At 40.9% G+C, this 10,414-nt stretch overlaps 1 protein-coding gene across 1 annotated transcript; it reads left to right on the top strand.

Moving 5' to 3' along the window:
• Positions 1-482: 482 nt before the first annotated feature.
• On the top strand, positions 483-10,344 carry LOC109636712 (mitochondrial inner membrane m-AAA protease component AFG3L1-like). The gene is made up of 17 exons (XM_020098611.2): positions 483-817; positions 2,256-2,337; positions 2,453-2,512; positions 2,607-2,716; positions 3,003-3,152; positions 3,236-3,310; positions 3,661-3,785; positions 3,872-4,145; positions 4,256-4,393; positions 5,033-5,180; positions 5,274-5,381; positions 6,533-6,658; positions 6,815-6,925; positions 7,593-7,708; positions 7,819-8,019; positions 8,363-8,557; positions 8,815-10,344. Exons 1-17 carry the CDS (start codon positions 698-700, stop codon positions 9,025-9,027), a joined length of 2,352 nt encoding a protein of 783 aa, XP_019954170.2. The 5' UTR covers positions 483-697; the 3' UTR covers positions 9,028-10,344.
• Positions 10,345-10,414: the final 70 nt, after the last annotated feature.

Below are 10,414 nucleotides of genomic sequence, written 5' to 3'. Positions count from 1 at the left end.
ACTGAGTATAAATCTAAAGTTGCTTTGAATGAAAACACTATAATAATAATAACAGTTGTATTAGTATTGCCTCTTTTAAGGTGAACAAATAAAAACAAGAAAACAACAAATATTAGAAGCAAATTCAAACAATGTCATTTAAAATCAAGGACAGCAAATCATATTTAAAATGTTAAAAAAAAAAAAAACAGCAGATCAGAGAGTAAAAGGACAAAAGGTCCTAAATGTACAGTGAGCAGCTCCAGATAAAGAGGGCAGCCTGAGAAGCGCCTCCTCCGCTCCTCACGGCACATCGTGTTTAGTACACTGTGTATCTTTATATACAGTCTCTGTGTGTACCACATGATGTGATGAGATTCAAACAAAGTCATCGTGCAGAGTTAAGAGTCCTGAACACAACATGTGCGACAGAGGTGACATGAGTGGCTCCTGCATGGAGAGGAGTGGATTCAGCGGGGAGAGAACAGAATGTACCCGATGACCCTCTCCATTGTGTGGGTCCTGCGTGAGATACACGCCCCCTGAAGCAGGAGCCTGCAGACCAGCACCGACACAGACAACTCGGGAAATTCACGTCAAACTCACCTTTGTCTTGAGTGAACGTGATCTCGCGTGCATCTTGTCGGCAGCGGGTGTTGTGGCTCCTCGGTGGCTCGGACGGTGCAGCGAAGTGAAGCCGGGTGAAGAAGCTCACTTCATGGCTCTCCTCTCCGTGAGCGTCGGTCCTTTCCGGAGCCGAGTGCGGACGGTCCGGACGTGGAGCCGAGACTTGTTCACGATCCCGGCTACCTTCCACTGCTGCGGCGCCCTGGAGGCGGTACGGTGACGCATGTGTTTATTACAGAAACTCTATCGTCTCTAGAAATATAGATTCATGCATTGTGTTATTCACAGCTGGGACTTTGATATGCATGGAACAACGGTGTGTTGCAGGTGTTGCAGCCCTGAATTACTTTGGTCCTGTTCAGACCTGATGTTAGTGGACAGATCACATCTGGAATTTCTGCAGCACTGTTTGTGTATCACTCATTGATATGCTATCGCCTCTTAGTTGCATTCACTTTTTTAAAATGGCTCAAGCAAACGTTAGCAATCATATAGAAATGTAAACTGCATCTTCAATAATAGTAATAAGGAGGGACTGAATAGTTATAAAATAATGTGCATGTAAAAGTCACTTCTTGTGGGGGTGGGGGTGGGGGTTGAATGGACTGTCTCACTTGCAGGTTTGATTTCTCAGTGACTGGATTTTCAAAATAACCAAATATTTTCAAAATAAGATGTAACAGAAGTTATTGCTTGACACAGATTTGACTTTCTTCTGAGGACTGTGTTTTTCTGCCGAAGTGGAACAAACCAGAGAAGCAGTCATTTGTACCTGATCATTACAAGAGCTGCTCTTCAACTCATGTGTTTTATAACCGTGAACTTATTCTGCACGATCATTTATTGACACTTGTTCCATTGTAACAAAAACATGTAACACACTGTGTAACACACTCTCATTTACTTCACCACCATCCCTGAGCTGTACCATTATAATGGGAAATGTCTCTGCCTGCTGGACTTTGGATGTTAGATGTTCAGCCAATATTAGCTGTAACTTTGGGTTATATGGGGGCAGATATGTAGAGAAATGTATACGATCCGTTGACTGAAATTGGACTGAAATGTTTTTTTTAATTCAAGATTTATCTTATTATATTTGTTAATAATTTATTTAGTTTTCATCTACTCCATGATTTAAAATATGTAAACATGTATTTACATCAATCTTACCAAGATGTTTTTCATATATTTTGCACTTGTGTGGAAGAGAGGTGTATTTTACCCACAGTCTGTAATCTCATCGGAGGATTTCCTCTATGTTTAATGTGCACAGATGACAGCTACAAGTAAAATCTCAGGTGGCCAACCTTATTTATAGTGGTCTGCAGGAATAACCAAATTAAGTCAAACTAAAATAACATGTGAGCTGTGTAGCAGCTGCTCACTGTCAAATTTAACTGTGTTATCTGTGACTGTGTTATAACAGCTTTATGAAAGTAGGTTGAGAGAACCCAGGTCATAATGAGATTTCACTGATCCTGTGTATAAATGGTTTTGGGGAAAACAGACAGATATCAAGAGCTAGTGTGTGTGACTGGTTCATATCAGCAGTAGAAACCATTACATGTAAGATGTTTATTTGATGTCTCTGTGTAATTCTTTTCTTTAATGCTAATATTCATCACATACTGTTGTTTTTGTTTCAGACGTCAATAATCCAAAGGAAACTTTTATATCAACACAGACTCTCACTCACTCGGTTACTCAGCTCCAACAAACCACCAAGAGGTAAAGTACCTCCTGTATAATGTAGCTGAATGAGTGGCGTGAAGCCTTTTTGTTCTATTTGAGGTATTTGAACTTAATTCTCTTGTTCTGTGTGTTTGTCGTTGGATTGGTTCAGGTTTTGAAAAGTTTTTCCCAAAGAGTGAAGTGAGCGCAGGCGCCAAAAAATCAGTGGAAGGTGAGTGGAGGATGTGATTGTTGAAAACACCATCTGTACATTGTCTCTCCTCAGATCTGCTGCAGTTTATGGTTTGATCCCTGTCACGTTTTAGCTGAAAGTCCCAAAGAGCAGGAGTCTCCTGGAAGCGACTCAAACAACGATGATGGTGAAAGACGAAGAGGAGGAAAAAAGGAAGAATCACATTGGTGGACAAAATTTCAGGTGCAAACAACTGACTCTTTTTCAAGTCGTTGATGCAGAGTAATAATACATTTTATATTTGCAATACATTACATGTCATTTAGCTGACACTTTTATCCAAAGCGAAAATAACTAGCGAGGAGGGCCGGTTCTTGTCGCTGTCTCTCTTCTTCTGGAGAGTTAAACGCACTGCAAATAGAAAAAACAACTTCATCAATTTGACAACACATGAGCTGCAAAAAGTTACAACACAACGTGCTGCAAATAATCAACCAATCAGTTCAATTATTTCTCCTTTATCTTCCAGGAGGATTTCCCCTTGGATAAAAAAGTGTTGCAGAATGTTGCCATCGGAGCGGCAGGCATGGCCTCAGCTTTTCTCTACTTTTACTTCAGAGAGACGGGCATCCAGATCTTGTGGAAGGACTTTGTGCATCACTACTTGAGCGGAGGCTTGGTAAGAGGAAGAAGAGTCTTTATATCTTCTGTCTCTGATCTCTCTGTGTTTCATGTGGACAAATTGGTTCTTGATCTACGCAGGTGGATCATCTGGAGGTTGTCAACAAACAGTACGTCAAAGTTTATCCGACACGCGGAGTCAACACATCAGAAGTGGTTAGTTGCTACAAAATGCTGTCACATCCTTCTGCTTCCACAACTCACCACATTATGAAATGATCAGGTGTCGGTCATAGATCATGAAACTAATATATCAAATATTGCATGAGACCCCTCACCTGAAAAAAGACTAATCAGCCAGACACAATACAATAAAGGAGAAGTAAATACAAAAAATAGAATAAAAAGTTTCTTTTCACATGTTGTTTCTGTTCATAAAAAATGATCTTAGATTAAAACAAGGATTGCTACATGAAAATGCGGAAGACACTTAAAGTAAGTTAGTATATGTATATTCTGTACAAACTGTTTATGACCATGTGTTTTGTGTTGTCTGTGTGTTTCAGAGCTATCTGTGGTTCAACATTGGCAGTGTTGACTCGTTTGAACATAACCTGAAGATGGCACAGCAGGAAATAGGCCTAAACTCCCCGCACAAAGTACCTGTCTTCTACAGTACTCAAAGCGATGGGTGAGAACTAGAACTTAACTTCTGTACATATACTTTTTCCTCCTGTGGATCCTGGTGTAATTGAAGTTCTCTTTCTTCCTCCGCAGGGCGCTCCTTGCCAGCATTCTCCCATCTATTCTTATTGTTGGACTTTTGTTTTTTGCCATGCGGCAGGGACCCATGGCAGGTGGACGTGGAGGTAGTGGGCGAGCAAACCCCTTTAGCATGAGCGAATCCAAAGCCAAGATAATCAAAGACAACATCAGCGTGCGTTTCAAGGACGTTGCAGGCTGCGAAGAAGCCAAACTGGAGATCTTGGAGTTTGTCAACTTCCTGAAGAACCCATGTCAGTACCAGGGGCTCGGAGCCAAGATCCCAAAGGTGTGAAATATTTTCATAATGGATGAGTCGATGACAAGCCCAGTGATTATTTTTTTATGGTCAGTATGTGCTACCGTAACTTTCACTCATTTTCACATCTTTATCCTCAGGGTGCAGTGCTGTCAGGGCCACCTGGAAATGGGAAGACGTTGCTCGCTAAGGCGACTGCAGGGGAAGCCAATGTCCCCTTCATCACCATCAGCGGCTCAGAGTTCCAAGAAATGTTTGTTGGTGTGGGCCCAGCTCGGGTGGGTACTCAGCTGCATTACGACTGCCCAGGAGTCTGGGAGCCAAATGATGGGTCACATGTAGTTTATTCTCCTGTCTGACCACATCATAGTTTAGTCAATTGCCGGTGTGTTGAGCATAAAACCATGTACTGAATACAAAGATGGAGGACGTGTCTTTCTTCCACTGTCCAGAAATGAAACTACATTATCTGAAAGCTGCCATCTTGATCATCATTTAGAGTCAGGGGTCTGCACAGTAGCAATTGGGTGATGGAACCGCCGCACAGAGGTCCCGTCTATACACATGCTCAAGAAACTGCAAGCCAGACTGAGCTGTCAATCATGACGTTTCATTTCCTGTTTTTATAGCATCAAAGAGCTAATTAAAACCTAACAAAAGTTACAGAAACAAAGTTTGAGTTAAATTTATTCGACATGTACTTTGACTTTTTTAGTTTTGGTCCATGTCCCATTAAATAACATGGAGGTGGTGACATTTCTGACCTATACTGCAGCTAGCCACCAGGTTGCGATTGAGGCGCTTTGGGTTCACTTTTGAGGAGCAGTCATGTCGTCCATCTTTATGTACACTCTATAAACACACCTTTTCTTCCTCTCGGGATATTACTGATTTCTCTTTGCCCTGTCCTGTATAAGATAAGGGACACGTTTGCCAAGGCTCGAAAAAACGCCCCCTGCATCCTCTTCATTGACGAGATCGATGCTGTGGGCAGGAAGAGAGGGAACTCTGGCGACCAGAGCGAGCAGGAGAACACACTTAACCAGTTGCTGGTGGAAATGGATGGTAGGCAGTAATTTAACTTCTGTCAGGGTTTGAACTTCTCTCCCATCACTGGTGTAAAATATAACACCTCCATAACACGTGTCTTCTCTTCAGGGTTTAACAGTAGCACCAACGTGGTCGTTTTGGCTGGAACCAATCGAGCTGATATCCTGGATCCAGCTCTGATGAGGCCTGGACGCTTTGATCGACATGTATACATTGGTACAGTGATGCACTTATATCAATTTCTTGCTCTCTTTATGCATCCTTAGACCTACAGTGTATACATGCTGTCGCCCCCCTCTGGCAGCAAGGGTCATAACACAAAAACTGAGAAATTGCCACAGTTCAAAGTTAGTATTTTCATTATGTGCTCAGAGTAAATGTAATTACTACATAACATTCTTTAGGTATTTAACAAAGTCTACCATGTCCAAGATAAGACAAGACACACTGCTGATCTTTTGAGAGTCGCAGGGCTAGAGCCAATCCCAGCGGATATTGGGAGAGAAGTGGGGTACACCACGGACAGGTGGCAGTGTGTATTACACACTGTGCACTTTTATTTAAAGGGTTGATCTTTTTCTGCCTGCAGATCTAATTTGCTTTACACCAGCAGGCTGGGATAATGGTGGGCAGGGCAGTTTTCTCTCTGACAAAGAAACTGTGTCAAACTGAGAGAGCTAGCTTTTTTATAAAAGAGGGATTAGATAAGTGGAGGCCAACACGAGGGAGCGATTGGACACACAGTTTCTTTGTTCCCTCTGTCCAACAGTGTTGGTGAAATAATATTGCTTAAAACATATTGATGATTAATGTTTTATCAGCTGGTTAAATCATTTGATGGATCATTATGTCACTTATTTAAAAATAAGAGTGTTTTAGTTTGCATGAATAAGCATAAATAATGCGCTCTGGCAAGGTGCTGCAAACATAATCAATGCTTCAAGCTCTGATCTGATTGGTCCTGCAGATGCCCCCTGAGGTTATTCCTTGTTATCGGTTTAAAAGAAAAGATCATTCATCGTCATTGACCTAATGACTCTCCTCTTCCATGAGAACAGTCGTCCTCCTTTCAGAGCTGATGCTGCTGTACCAGGATTTTCTGTGTCTTTCAGTTTGATGAGTTTTATCCTTTGACACCAATAGTCTGAATTTGACTTGATGTGACTTCCTCTTGTATGCTGCTGTGATGAATCCACAGACTACCTTGGTGTCTATGGTAGTTGTAGCAGTCGCAGGTCTTTTTCTTTATCTTACTTTGCTGAGTACTTCAGTCCTAATCTTTCCTTTGTTTTAAAAAAGCAGATGCTCTGAATGGCACAAGATATAAACTTCAAGAAATTTCTGTTTTCTTGTTTTGTTTTCCACAGGCCCACCAGACATTAAAGGAAGGGCGTCCATCTTTAAAGTGCATTTAAAACCTCTGAAGCTGGACTCCAGTATAGAAGCAGAGGCTCTGGCCAGAAAACTAGCTGCACTAACCCCAGGTTTTACTGGTAGGAACAACACGTTAACATATGTTTACACACACCTCAGTCTCTCCATCAGTTTCACAGTGGACGTACAATTCATCTTCTGTGTCTGTTCTTGATTTTCCTCCTCACGTCACATCCCAGTCTAACTTGATTGTGATGTCGTCTTGTGTGTACCAGGGGCTGACATCGCTAATGTGTGTAATGAGGCAGCTCTGATCGCTGCAAGACACCTCAACCAGCACGTCAGCACGAAGCACTTTGAACAGGCAGTTGAAAGAGTAATTGGAGGTAAGTTAACAGCCACATTCATACACTTGATATCATGACAATACTCATAGAACGACTGTGTGATGACGGTTATACACCTTAATCAAGTCAGTCAGCAGTGAATTCAATGGTCTCTAAGTTTTGATCAACTATATACTCTTAGTTTATATTGATTATTATTTCATATTGATCCATAAATTTGAACTTATCCTTTAATTTAAAAAAAAGGCTTTTAATATACTAACTTACATTACATCCTGTCACACATTATCACATTCAGGCTTCTCTTTAAGGATTTCACTGTTTCTACTGTACTAACAGTGTGATTTCATTAGAGCGTGACTGACCACGATGAGCTTTTCACACAAGTATTGGTATCAGTGTTTGCCAATATGAAAACTTTTATTTTACACAATAAACAATTCAGAAATGAAACAAATTTCTTTGTTTTCTTTTTATGTGTTGTTATTCTTGTTAAAGTTTATGGTTAAAATGTAAAATATCAAGCTTCCCACGTCTGAGGAATAATCGCCAAATCTTTTTAAATATTGTTATCGGCTCTAGATTTCATGCATGTTTGGCTCCATCAACCCAACATCCCCTCAACTGTGTTCAGACAGCACATCAGCTCTGATAACGTGCTGTGTGCAGAAAAACAAGCAGTGTAAGACTTTCTCCTTTTTCTCAGGTTTGGAGAAAAAGACTCGGATCCTGCAGCTTCCAGAGAAAACCACTGTGGCTTATCATGAGGCTGGACATGCTGTGACGGGCTGGTTCCTAGAACATGCAGACCCTCTGCTTAAGGTATTCAGACTGATTCACCATAACCTTTGGTGTCGTCACCTCTATTGAAAGTCAAATCTCCACCATATGATTATACTGATTATTAGATTGATTGTTATGTCCTCTCTCAGGTGTCCATTGTCCCCAGAGGGAACGGTTTAGGTTATGTCCAGTATCTGCCTAAGGAGCAGTACCTGTTCACCCGGGAGCAGCTGTTTGACAGAATGTGCATGATGCTGGGCGGCCGTGTGGCTGAGCAGGTTTTCCTCCGTCGAATCACCACCAGAGCACACAATGATCTCAGGAACGTCACGCAATCTGCCTACGCACAGGTAATCAGCATGTTTCACCACAAACCTGTCCATAGATACACAAAGCTGTAAGGTACTGTACGTGATTCTGGACTGAAAGAAATGCTTGGTAGTTGTAGATGAAGTTGTTAAAAGAGAAGTTGTCTGATAATGACAGATATTGATACCTGAATAAGAATAAATGTGGAAACTAGCTGTTTCATCATGATGTTAAGTTTTTAGGTCTGATTTTTTGAAACATGGATTCATTATTCTTTCATTAGAACGTCATGTGCTGCATCTTGCAGACAAAGCTGAGAGATCAGCCTTATAGTGCTAATGTTCTATTCTGTCACATTAATGCTCCTTTCTCTTCATGTTTTAGGTCGTACAGTTTGGGATGAATGAGGCAGTGGGTCAGGTCTCCTTTGACCTCCCTCAGCAGGGCGACATTGTTGTTGAGAAACCCTTCAGTGAACCCACAGCCCAGCTCATAGACCAGGAGGTCCGCCTGCTCATAGATGCTGCCTTCCAGCGAACACTGCAGCTTGTCACTGACAAGAAGGAGATGGTGGAGAAGGTAAGAGCAGATTGAGAAAGATAAAGCTGAGCAGTGTCTTTACTCTAAAGCTGCTCCCAGAAGAGAATGATACAACAAATTATGAAGAAAAACTGAAAGAGATGACGATGAATAAGATGTCGTTGAAGAGTGTCATCATTTAAAATACTGTTTTTGAATTCTTTCTTCATTAATACCACATGCATTTGAATAGATGATGGAGCTTACTTTAATTGATATTGTTTATCAATTGAAATAATCGTTGTTTCCTGTTGCAGGTGGCAAAATGTCTTCTGGAAAAAGAGATGCTCGATAAGGCTGACATGGTGGAGCTGCTCGGACCTCGTCCCTTTCAGGAGAAGTCGTCGTATGAGGAGTTTGTTGAAGGGCTGGGTGAATCTGAAGAAGACACCTCTCTTCCTGAAGGGCTGAAGAACTGGAAGGAGGGCAAAGGGAATGAAAAACACAATAAATCAGCCATTTACTTGTAGCTGCCTGTTGGCAAATATTCCACTGGATTCTGGTAAATATAACTGAAGTAAGTACGGCACCGTCTGGTCCAGCCTGCAGCCTGTTGGGACTCTTAACATGCAACTTTTTTATTTATTTTTTAAATTCCAGCAGGAATTCCAAAAAGTGCATAATTATTATAGTCAGGAGAATTTAAACCATTAAGCTATAGCTCTCAGCACAGTGCACTTTGTAGCATACGTTTCACCAGAGGTGCCTTCTGTTCCTCCTCTCCCACAGTCTGATGCCGTCCTATAGTGTGATGACACTGATAACATGCAACAGAACAACTGGGAGTCATGGACAGGAGAGTTACTGAGCTCAAGCAGAAAAAAGACCTTCTGTGAAAGGCACAGGACTTGTATTGGTCAAGCTGCTGTTCTGGTATCATCACATTTTCATCATCAAAGTTTTCCAGCCTCACTCAGTGCACATGCTTTGTTCTTTAGCCTGTGGTAAAGAATTCCCCAAGTCAATTCATCTACGTAACGTAAAGTAAAATGTGTGAAGAAAACACATTCTTCGTCTTTTCTTTCTCAGATGCATTTGACTGTTTCCTTTACATCATTGTCACATGAAGACATTCTTACTGATTGAGTTGGGACTTTGTCTCAGTGTAAATACACAAATGCAGTGCCTGTCGAGCTGGAGCACGACCTTCGACCTTGACTGATGTAATCAGTGACATAATCAATTGGTTGTTTCTCATTTCAAGAGAAACCATAGTAACAGCTAGAGCTGTTTTATGATTTTAGATCAAAGTCAATTAAGTCGATTTTCTCAGGAACCACTCATCAAAAAAATGGATGACCAGTTATTGAGAAAATCAACAGACAGACTCAGAGAGGTCGTAGGTAGATTTTCACCCCATCATCATCCTTCTGAAAACTTCCACCGTCCTCAGACTTGTTCTCATCAATGTAAAGACAAATATTTTCATTTGCACTTAATGAGTTGTTGGTGTTAGTGAACTTAAGGTTGATTTGTGACCTTCGTGCTGGAAATAACTGAGCTGAGTATAAATCCGATATAAGCTACTGTAAGGAACATTTTGTCATCCAAACGTGAGCGAACTGATTTATGTATGATAACCTTGAAATTGTGTGTTTGCTTCCTGTTTGACAGGGCACAGTTTTTACTTGATCGTTTTTTACAACTATTGTCACTTCACTTTGTCAAAGTTCTCTTAAGGGACAATGTGATTAACAACAAAAATTCAATGTAACGTTTTATTCTGCCATACTGCACACTTTGCATGTGTGGTGCTGTCAAATAAATGCTGTAGTGTCACAAAATCATACTTTTGTACAATTATTTTAAGTATTATCTATATATATATATATATATATATATATATACATATATACA

This window comes from Paralichthys olivaceus, chromosome 1 (assembly GCF_024713975.1).
Source record: "Paralichthys olivaceus isolate ysfri-2021 chromosome 1, ASM2471397v2, whole genome shotgun sequence".
Taxonomy (NCBI): Eukaryota; Metazoa; Chordata; class Actinopteri; order Pleuronectiformes; family Paralichthyidae; genus Paralichthys; species Paralichthys olivaceus.
Note: the sequence above shows the minus strand (reverse complement) of the source record. Positions and strands in the feature narration are given on the sequence as shown.